This window comes from Grammomys surdaster, unplaced genomic scaffold (genome assembly GCF_004785775.1).
Source record: "Grammomys surdaster isolate TR1022 unplaced genomic scaffold, NIH_TR_1.0 198, whole genome shotgun sequence".
NCBI classification, from domain to species: domain Eukaryota; kingdom Metazoa; phylum Chordata; class Mammalia; order Rodentia; family Muridae; genus Grammomys; species Grammomys surdaster.
The window spans coordinates 8332273-8343649 of record NW_021604643.1 but is presented as its reverse complement, the minus strand read 5'-3'; the positions used below and the strand labels follow the sequence as shown (position 1 = coordinate 8343649).

Below are 11377 nucleotides of genomic sequence, written 5' to 3'. Positions count from 1 at the left end.
GCAAGGACCCAACTAAAACACCAGTTTCCTCTTTGGGAAATGAAGAGCCTGGTCTATCCTTAGCATAGAAAAAGTTAAAGAATTGTCATCATAGTAGGCATTGTGGTGCCCACTTGTAATTCCAACACATAGGAGGATGCAGACTGGGATATACACTGAGAAAGAGGAGAGAGAACCTTTAGGATATGTAAGTTGTTCAGAATAATAGAACAATAACAAAAACATACTGGCTGGAATAAAAAAAATGAATTCAAATGTAACTGTCCCATCGGGTCACAAACACTTGCATAAGCTCATGATTACATCATTCATAGCGCTCAAGAATGCACTTGGCTTGGGTGTCTGATTACAGGCATATTGGGCCCTCTAATGGCTACAGATAGTAAAGCCTAAACTTTGGAGGAGTAGCCAGTCATATATATTTTTGTAATGCTGGAAGGAAAACAGAAAGGAAGATGTTTTCCCCAAGTAAGAAATGTAAGTGACCTATGTTAAGTACAAGTACAACACCCTCCAAAGAAACTGGAACCAAATAGATGAAACTTTCTACCCCTTCCAGTGGAGACACAGAAAAGGCAAGTCTGCATAGTGAGAAAGATGATTTCCATCTATAAAACTAGGCAGTAGTTAGGAAACCCAACATATAACAGAAGGTTTTAAAATAAGCATTCTATTTAAATTAGTACACATAGTAATGAGCTTTGTTATGAGATATTTGCATATATTTTACTCTTCTCGATCCTCTCCCTGCCCCATCCTCTGCTGGGACCTTTCCATGTCCCTCTTATCCTTTCATGTCACATGGATTCCATTACCCTTTTTCTCTTCTCTTTCAGCCTTCCCCGACTCTCTCTCTCTTAAGACTTCTCCTCCCATTGGTTCCCTTTCTAGTTTCAGCACAACTCGCACAAATTAAAACCAAGAATCTGCCTATGAGACATAACAAGCAGTTTTGAAGTGATAAAGGAAAAGTGAACAAGTGCATAAAAAACAAACAAACTAGCATACATACAAGCAAACCACAAAAGCTGAAATCAAAAGCATGAGGGGAAGCTAGATATCAGTCATCAATGAAGAAAGAGAACTGACATATTACCACTGTGTGACTTATAATAGATTAGACTGAAAGATGTTATCAGACATCAACTTTAGTCAACTATTTCACCCAGCTTTTGTTCACTACCTTTATCCGGAAAGTGTTGGACTGATATCTTGCTGTTTGTGGTTGCTATTGTGTTTCTTCATTGCTCTATCACTTAAAAATGGCAACTGCTAATGGCTAGAGAGATGGCTCAACTAACTGTTAAGAGCAATTGCTGTTCTTTCAGAGGACTTCATTTCAGGTGCCTGTGGTTAGTTACCAAGCACCTGAGCAGCAACTACAGCTCCCTCTTCTGGCCGATGTGGGCACCTGCACATACACGCAAATGTCTTGAAAAATTGTCCCTTAATGTTACAGAGAACATAATTTCAAAATCTAAATACCTAATACAACATAATACAACACTGAATTAAATTTAGGGGGAAACTGTCCCTTGGCTCAGTGCTATTTTAAGTAAAGAGATAATAGTAAAAATAAGACAGAAAGGACAGGGTTCTCTATTTCTTCATTTTTAGACTCCTCCCAATCAAGGTGCTTGCCTCTGATCAAGCACCTTTCTTGACCTTCCTGGGATGGGTGGCACCTGTTGTGGAATAAATTACATCTCTTTTTAAAAGAGGGGAGTTGGAGTCCTGATCCCTCTCTGCTCCTTCAAAATGTGGCCTTTTGCCAGGGCAGAAGGACGAACATGGTCTTTACAAAGGTAAACAAGTTAAAATTATGTCCTTAGGGTAGATTTGTAAAGTCTATTTATAATTGGGAAGCAGCTGTGCTGCACAGGTGTACAGATTTGTAAGTAATTTCCCCAGGATATCTTATCTACAAGCATTGTAGGTTGTACTTACTGTTTGTGAAATTAATTCTTAAGGGCACACAGATTTAACATGACTTAGACATAACACACATCAGTATCGTTTGCTAATCCCATTTGTTTCCTAAAAGCTTGGATACAAATCCTCTTGTTCTAATGATTACAAAGCTCTAGTCTCAGGAAAAAATAATGTGCCCAACATTTCCAAAAGGATAATTATACAGTACTTAATTTCCCTTTGTTATTAAGTTATGGTGTGGTTCATTCACTAACTCTCATTCTCTGGAACAGCAGCCAACCCCCTTAACTGCCCTGTCATTTCTCCAGCTCCTTCTCTTGGATTTCTTGAAGGGAAATTTTTGAAGACAGAACTCTGCCCCTCTTCTGTGAAGACAAGGGTAAATTTTGAAACCAAACTGATCATTTATAGAAATAGATTAATCCTGTTAAACTATGCCAGCTTGAGATGACCACCGTGCCAAACCAGAACTGAAGCAATGATCAACCAGACACCTAGATCAGGGCTGCTTAATTATGCATACTTTTTAGCCAGCTCCCCACTCGATACCCCAATTCATCCTCTAGTTAAACTTAAAGGTGCCAGGAGTGGTGGTACATGCCTTTAATCTCACACTGAGGAGACTGAGGCAGGTAGATCTCAGTGAGTTCGAGGCCAGCCCGATCTACATAGTGAGTTCTAGGACAGCCAGAACTACATAGAGATTCTGTCTCAAATAAATAAATAAATAAATAAATAAATAAATAAATAAATAAATAAATGGCTTAAAGCTCATATCGGGGTCATGAAGCCAGTCTCGAATGGTCTTTGGAGCCCGTCATCTGTTACTCCAAATGAAACAACCTTAAATGAATGGCTTTTCGCCATTACTTTCTTTAATTAGCATATTGAGGACAGGTGATGGAACCTAGCGGGTTGGGACTACTCAAGTCAGTGCTTTTACTTTGAAAACTCCAGCTACAGATCTTCTGATTTGTCAAGACCAAACTCAGTAAACGCACAATAAATAAGCCAATGACAAATCAATGGCATCTTTCTATGTCCCTAGAAAAGGGACATAAATATAGGGAAAGTTAAGGGAAGAACTTGCCTATCAAACCTCCGGCTTTCACAGCTTTTTATCCCAAGGAGAAAACCCAGAGCAATCATTAAGCAGAGAGAAAAAAAAAAATGAAGACCCTCTTGGAAACTTGAAACACCTTGGGCGTGGCTCGGAGTGCAGGACCTTTAATCCGCAAACATCTGCTTCGGAACCAGGTGCTGGGCTCAAGTTTCCTTTACTTCCGCAGGACTCTGTAAAAGAAGGAACAGAATAACGTCACTTCCGGTCTTTTGTCCTCCGGCCAACCAAACGCTGAACTGAGGAAAGTTACTTTGTCGCGGAGAGGAACCTGACGCGGCTGAACGCTCGTGGCCATGTGGAGGCTGCTGACGCGCGTCCCCGCGCCGCTCCTGCGGATGCAATTTCCAGGTCAGAAAAGCTGTTTGATTTTTTAAAAAGGCATCTCCCTGTTCTTCCTCTCCACATTCCAAAGTATATGCTTACTCTGATAGGACCTGCCTCTTTCCTTCTCCCACTTCCACAATTCGAATGCCTGAGTCCTGGTCATGTGAGGGAGAGGTGCTCCGTGATCCTAGTTGCTTCCTTGGGAGCCCATTTAGTGGAATTCGTACCCCCATACTTCTAGTCACTTCTGTCAAGAGTGATCCGGAGTGTAACAATAATGGTTTGATTTGTCTTTATAGATTCTTGGGCAGCCCTTCCCACAAGTGCTGGTCTGAAGACGCTCCTCCCAGTTCCATCTTTTGAAGGTGAGTACTTGTCATTTCCACATTTTTTTTTCCTCTGATAAAAGACAGTGTAGGTGTACTTGTACTTCCTCCCTTCATTGAGTGATTCAATAAATATATGTAAGGAAGGCGAACTGTGCTGCCAAGCAGTGTTCCAAGCATTAGAGGCAAAGAACAAAAGAAACCATAAAAGTCCCTCACTGTTGCAAAGCAAATAACTATTGGGTTAGTCCCCAGGCATTCTACCACTGATATGTGTGGCCCATGATCTACCCACTCAGCACTAACTGGGCATTATTAGATGTTTTTAATCTTCTCTGTAAATAATAGTACATATATGCAGACACTTAGCAATAGTAACCAGGTGCACTGCAGTCCTGTAATTCTAACTTACTCTTTAATATACTAAAAACTCCAAAAAATGCAAATGACCTGGACATCTGAGGGTCTTCTGCACATAACTGTTGAACTACTGTGTGGGCTGGAGCAATTAATTGTACCAGTTAATTGTTGCCCTTGTTGCCCTTGCAGAGAACCCAGGTTCAATTCTCAGAACCTACAAGATGGTTCATAACCGTCTGTGACTCCAGCTTCAGGAGTTCCTACAGCCTCTTCTGCACATCAATACATGCAGACAAAACACTCATAAAATTTTTAATAAAGTGCTGTGCGCGCTTAGAAGTGAACACTAACTTGCAAGTGAACGAAAGTATTACCAGGTCTCATAGTAGCTGCCCGTAAAAGTCAGTGGGGGGGAAGTTGGAACAGCAACTTTATAATTCCACTGATAATCTGATGACTCGTTGAGGCTTCCTGTTTTGTTTATTTCTATCATGGAGCCACTCTTTTTCATATTTATTTTTTTTAAGAATCACAATTATTTTTCCCAAGTTGTCATATAGAGGATAAAGATGTTAAAATACTGACCAGAGAAATCCTTGTTTGTAAGTTCACCAAGAAAAATACAACAGAATTAAAGAACTTTCTTTTTTTACAATATAGTATTCTGTCCCCCACCCCCATTAGAATCTAGGGGAACTGTGGCTTTTTTTTTTTTTTTAGAACATGCTTCTGGCTTTGAAGTTTTAACTGAGTTAATTGTGAAATGTCTCTACACCTTACGTTCCTCTTCTTTAAAGTGGAGATTAGAATACCACCTGCCCAGGGTGAAAATTATGTTTGTTTACAGTTTTTTTATTTACTTGTATTTATTTTGCATCCATGTACTTGTATGGGTGCTTATGTGTCATGGCATATATGTGGAGGTCAGCAGACTACTTATGGGAGTCAGTTCTCTCCTTCCACCATGTGGGCCCTAAGGATCCAACTCAGATGGGCAAGCAGTGCTTTTTACTGGTTGAGACATCTCCTGGGTCCCTTGTTTTCAATTTCTAATATTTAGCTTTGCATTTACCCCCTCTGTCTGTTTAGTGTTGAAGCCCTAAAAAATATAAAGGTTGCCAGGCATTGTGACATAACACTCAGTCCAGCACTTCTTACCGGTTCGAGGTTACACAGTGATCATATGACACCCATGAAGACTGTCTCAACCCTCTGCATACATGTTATGGTTGTATAGCGAAGTCCTCTTGTGGGACTCCTAACGGGGGGCTGTCTCTGGCTCTCTTGACAGCTTTTGAGACCCTTTTCCTCATTCTGGGTTGCCTCATCCAGCCTTAACACGACAGGAGGTGCCTAGTTGTACTGCACCTTGATATGCCACATTTGCTTGATACTCATGAGGCCTGCCCTTTTCTGAATAGAAACAGGTGTGAGTAAATTGAGATGTCGGTAGAGGGGAGACAGCAGTTGGGATAGTTTTTTTTTTTGTTTTTGTTTTTTTTAAAGACAGTCTCAAAATACCAAAGCTGCTCTAACAGTGAATGAAGTAGTAATTTAGAAGCCCGGGGGTGGGGGGGGGGAGTGAATTTGGCTTAGATACATTTGCATAAGCATTGTTGTAGCTGAAAGGTTCCACTATCACTAGAAACATCCACAGTCAAATAATAAACACTGGAATTATTCTTCATTAACCTAAGGCTTCCTTCCGCTTGATTGTTGGGACTCTCCATAGGAGGAAGTAGGTCCTCTGGGTAGCATACTGTCACTTATACTCAGTTGTCCTTGCTCCTGCTAGATGTCTCCATCCCTGAAAGGACCAAGCTTAAATTTGTTGAGAGAGTCCCACTTGTGCCAAAAGTAAGAAGAGAACCTAAAAATTTGAAGGACATACGAGGGCCTTCAGCTGAAGCTACTGACTTCACAGAAGGCAATTTTGCAATTCTGGTGAGTGATAAGAGATTAAAGTTTTCTTCCCTTTGAGTTGATTCTGGTCTTTTCCTCCACATTAGAACTACCTACATCCACATTCTAACTGCTCTTTAAATAGATGTAGATCGAGGCTACTGGGTTCCCAAGGAAACATGGATTATATGTATTTCTTCAGTGTAGGATTGCACTGAATTCTGTCTATAAGCCCTGTGATAATGTATCAGTGGATCCGATAACCTAGTGGCCAAGCACCCAACAAGCAGGTATCCTATACAACAGGTATACACTGAACAGGCAAATAGTTCAGAGCCAGGTGAAATTGTGTTAGCAAAAAACTAACAAGGTAATGTTAGATTTTTATCTTGCTACTCCAAAACCATTTAGTTGAAAATTATAAGTTGTTTACAGAAGGGTCTCCACTTCTTATTTCAGATGGGTTGGAACTATAGAGGCAGTAAGGAAGATTACTGTAAAAGCAGAGAACGAAGGTGCTACCTCATTTCCCCAGTTATAACAAGATCTTTTCAAGCCTCTGGTAAAAATGAAGTATTTGTGGTTGAGAATTAAAACACCTGCTTCATTACTGTTTCTATAACGTGGTTTCTGTAAAGATTAATGTCAGTGCTACACACGTGGATATGTAACAGCACTTCTGGCAGCCAGAGTGATAGTTGTAAAGTCTTCTTCCCTGGCCTGTACTGTACCCTTGAGCGCTGCTGCTGACCTCTCAGAACCTTAATGCCCACTCTGCATTCCTCCTCTGTCCCAGCTACACTGGTTCTACTTAAACTCACCAAGCCCTTTATGTGTCAGGACATTTACAGCAATGTTTTTCTACCTGGGACTCTCCTCTTCTTTTCTGACTTGTTCTTAGGATTCTCTCCTCAGCTTTCAGTGTCATATCTGTAAAAAGTCCTCCCTGGGCTCTCCATGGTAGTGACTCCACCCTTGCTGTCTTTTATACTGTAGCCTGGGTGTTTCCTCCACATTACTAATCACAACTTAGATTTTTTCTTTTCATTAAAGCCGGTTACTATAAAAGAGGCATGATAGTAGACTCCATAATTTCTAAATCCCCCTGTGTTCTAATTTTCTATTTTTAGGCACTTGGAGGTGGTTATCTTCACTGGGGCCATTTTGAAATGATGCGCTTGACAATCAACCGCTTTATGGATCCCAAGAACATGTTTGCAATATGGCGAGTACCAGCCCCTTTCAAACCCATCACTCGCAAAGGTGTTGGGCAGCGCATGGGGGGAGGTAAAGGTGCCATTGATCATTATGTGACACCTGTGAAGACTGGCAGGCTCATAATAGAGATGGGTGGACGCTGTGAATTTGAAGAGGTAAAGGGTATCCTGAACCAAGTTGCTCACAAGTTACCCTTTCCAGCAAAGGCTGTGAGCCGTAAGACTCTAGAACAAATGCACCAAAATGAAAAAGAAAGAGAACTTAACAACCAAAATCCCTGGACCTTTGAGCGCATAGCCACTGCCAACATGTTTGGCATACGGAAATTCCTGAGCCCATATGATTTGACGCAGAAAGGGCGATATTGGGGCAAATTCTACATGCCCAAGCGTGTGTAGTGAAAGTGCAAGGAACATGTGCTCAAACTCCTGAGCGAGAATCTGCACCTTTACTGTCCTTAGGGTCTTTGGTGGTTCTTGGATCCTACCTAAGCACGTGAGTAAGTGACTTCTGAAAAACTGTGTCATCTGATTTATTCTAATTAAAGTTTGAGTGTAACCTCAGGGTACAACTTCTCTTTGGTCAGTTTCAGTTGCTTAAAGGATTAAGGACAGTTTGACATAGCCAACTCTCCCAGCACTCAGGAGGCAAAGATGGGTGGATCTCACTTGTGTTCAAGGCTAGTCACATCTACAAGCAAGATCCTGTCTCCCAAAAAAAAAAAAAAAGACTTGTCATATCTCCAGAACTGAAATCTGTCTTCACATCTCACAGCTCTGGAAATGTAAATGTGCATATTACCTAGTCTATGACATTTTGCTCATTACAAATGTATTTTTTGGAATAATAAAGATTAAAAACAACAGTACTTAGACTAGAGGATTCAACAGGTATTTATTAATGCCCAGCTGCCCATTTTCTGTCCATCTCAGAAGGGGAAACATGGAATATGACAAGGAATTTAGCAAAAGACCTGATAACAAAAGTTGAAACCCTTTTGGTGCTTCCTAGATCTGAAGCTATCTAAGGAGGGGCATTTCAGCTCTCTGTCTCATTAGAAGCTAATGTATGTGAAGCACACACATTGCTGGATAAATGAGGGTCCCGTGTGATCCGAAACTTCATGGTGCCAGCTTCATTCACTTGTCCATAACAAGATTAATCAGTTCTTCTGAGGGAACCAGCATTCCTTATTCAAACTCAAGAAACTAGGAGCTGATAGAAGTATAAACCATTTGCTTTTGAAGGTGAGTAGAAAACAGCATACTGGTAAAACATTGGTTTTTATACTGCTTTTTGAAAAATAAGATCCAGCAAAGAACAGAAGTATTTCACTTAATTTCAAAAGTTAGACCCAGTTTTTCATTTATTTTTAATAAATGTAAGATGTAATAGTCTCAAGTAAATTATTTTTTAAAGCGAAAAACAATGACACCTTGAATTAGGAACATCTTTGGACCAGTTTCTTCCACATTTCACTGACCTGCAGCTTCTGCTAACACAGACCTGGTGAGAGCTGAAGCAGCAGCCTCATTAAACTTGATCCCCTTGGGTTCCGTTGTTCGGATAACATGGTGTGCTGGTTTGGGAGATGGGTCATAGTATAAACTTCTTTCTTTTGTTGGAGGGACAAATTTACTGAATGAACCTCCATCCTGAGACCAACAATCATCTCTGACAAATAAAGTCTACTGATAGAAATTTATACCACCAATAGAAACCCAACTTCTATTTAACCACCACCATCCCTCAAAACAAAACACTGAAGTGTATGGTATGGTAATAGGGGGTGTTGCCATATTTTTCTATACGCCTCTGATTAATAATAAATCATGTTCCCAATGATACCTTAAAGAGTTTAAAAGCCAAGCTCATCCATGAATGAAATCAAAGCTTGACTACAAGTAAGCAGATATCTGAAAGTGTCAGGCACTGTGTGTGCTAAGCAGTAGGGACATGGTAATGTTTGAGATAGACATAGTGCCTATCCTTAAACAATCTAAGAATTAAAAACTGTTCTTGAACCCTCAAAGAGGAAGCAGATATCTGGTTGGTTAAGAGTGCAGCCTAGAAGAGCCATTAGAGTAAAAGTAGGGAGTACCATGATCTGAGAGACAGCCTCACAGAGTTCAGTTAAGACCCTGTTGCATTGGGCATGTTGTGATACCTGCCTCTTCACCACCATCCTGGCCTTCAGGCTCTGTGTGTTGTACCCTAAACAGGGACCCGTCATGCTAGTCTACCATGCAGGCCTGCCCTTTCAGGGCCATCTAAACCAGCTGTATATTGCTGTGCTCCCTGATCCTTCATCCCCAACCCTTTCAATTCCACATTTTCATTAATTTGTTCAAACTTGTTGTAACATTTAATAAGCAGTTGACTGGTGTCCTGTGTTTTAAGTTTCCTAATGAAAAGAGACATAGCTGAGGAAGACTGAAGGGGAGACATGATGGCACCACAGAGGTGGAAGATTGGAGATGCCCGTTGAGATCCCATCTGTGAGAGCAGAAGGAAGTAACAGAAAATGGAAAGAAAAATCATATATTACACAGCATGGTGTGCATGGCCAGGATACCACCTCCTCCACAGGGATGAGAAACTACTCTCTAAACTAGCTTGTCCTAACCTTGGAAGCAGATTTTAAGGCAAGTTCAATGCAAAAATTAATTCTATTACCATTTCCAGATACAAGGGCTCAAGATTTTACAACAGGGGTGGTCATCCCTCATGGTTGAGAAACACTATACTGCCAGACCTACTCCTAATTTTTCACCTACTTCTCTCCAAAACATCCCTTTTCCTTGGTTTTCTCCGCCATTCAGCTACTCCAGTGTCCAGGCCTCACCCACCCCCTTATTATGCAACCTGGTGACACCCAGAGCACCCAAAATACAGTGTGTCGAATAAGTGATAGCAGCCTGGCCCTCCCAGAAAGCTCACCTTTTTCAGGCAAATATGCCCCCAATGGTAGAAGCCAAGATGATGGCAAGGATAATACAGCAGATCATGATCATGATCTTCTTCTGCTCATCACAAGGAGAAAGAAATAATGAGAAATGGCATCACTGTGTGAATACACATTTTGACAAAACGGAGACAGATGTGGCCAGACATGGAGGAGGGACAGAAGGGACGGGGAATGCAGAAGGAAAATAGATGGATCTGGCTTGTGCAGAGAATATTTCCAGGTTAGAGACTTAGAATCAGACCCACAAGGATGTGTGTTGTCCTCTCTGCCTTCTGGATAGCATTCCAACAGATAGATCTACTTCCTTCTAGAGCAAGTAACAATTGCTTCTGGGGCACCAAAAGTCACCACATGGTGGCACCAAATCACCATTTTTGCAGAGAGATGGCCCCAGAGCTGTTTTGCAATCAATATAGTCATTTATTTTTAAATTAGCAATAAAATAATCAAGTTTACATTTAAAAATTACAAACTACAAAAGCCCTTCACATGTGGCATTTCAAACGTTCAGCCCCTGGCCTGAAGGAGGAGAGAAAAGGCCTGCACTAAGGGTTGTTTCCTCTCCTAGCTGGAGCCAGCCCTGCAAGACATCACAGCCATAGGGAGGAGGGCATCCCTGCAGCTCCTGTCTTAAGTGCTGGGTGACTGAAGAGGCGGTTTCACAAAAGAAGCTCATAGACAATGCCTAGAGTACTCATCCCATCTCACAGAAACATTAAATTGCGGGCTTAAGTACCCAAAATCAGGAATACTGGCAGGGACTACCAAAGGTCTAAGGCTTGCCACTGGGTTGCAATCATTAACAAAGATTTCCAGGCTATTGACTCCATGATAAGAATTACAGGAGACAAAGCAGAAAGAACTTTATAGCCTCCCTAATCTCCCACCAGAAACACCACATGGATAGTGTAAATAACATGTCATGAGATGTTCTCTGGACAACCCTCTTGTAAGCAGCAGATGGAGGTAAAAAAATATTACACACTATCTGCTACGCAGAAAACTTCAATGGGAATCAATTTAGTCCTTACTCCAAAGGTCTCATTTGATTCCCTTATCAGCAGCCATCCAGAAAACAAGCTTGATAGCAAGAGGAAAAAAAAATCACATTTCTACAATGATTCACTTGAGGTAAGCATATACTCCTTACCTGATGTTAGCCAAGCTTGCTTGCTCACGCTCTCGCTCTCGCTCTCGCTCTCGCTCTCGCTCTCGCTCTCGCTC

General features: G+C 41.3%; 1 protein-coding gene across 1 annotated transcript; it reads left to right on the top strand.

Annotated features, from left to right (window-relative positions):
* Nucleotides 1-3265: 3265 nt before the first annotated feature.
* On the top strand, nt 3266-8059 carry Mrpl16 (mitochondrial ribosomal protein L16). Its single transcript, XM_028770060.1, has 4 exons — nt 3266-3403; nt 3679-3744; nt 5861-6009; nt 7098-8059. Exons 1-4 carry the CDS (start codon nt 3349-3351, stop codon nt 7581-7583), a joined length of 756 nt encoding a protein of 251 aa, XP_028625893.1. The 5' UTR covers nt 3266-3348; the 3' UTR covers nt 7584-8059.
* The last annotated feature ends 3318 nt before the right edge of the window (nt 8060-11377 follow it).

Coding starts and splice junctions, on each gene's coding strand:
- Mrpl16 (XM_028770060.1), top strand. CDS start 3,349: ATGTGGAGGCTGCTGACGCGCGTCCCCGCGCCGCTCCTGCGGATGCAA. Junction 3,745..5,860: donor CCCAGTTCCATCTTTTGAAG/GTGAGTACTTGT, acceptor TGCTCCTGCTAG/ATGTCTCCATCCCTGAAAGG. Junction 6,010..7,097: donor AAGGCAATTTTGCAATTCTG/GTGAGTGATAAG, acceptor TTCTATTTTTAG/GCACTTGGAGGTGGTTATCT.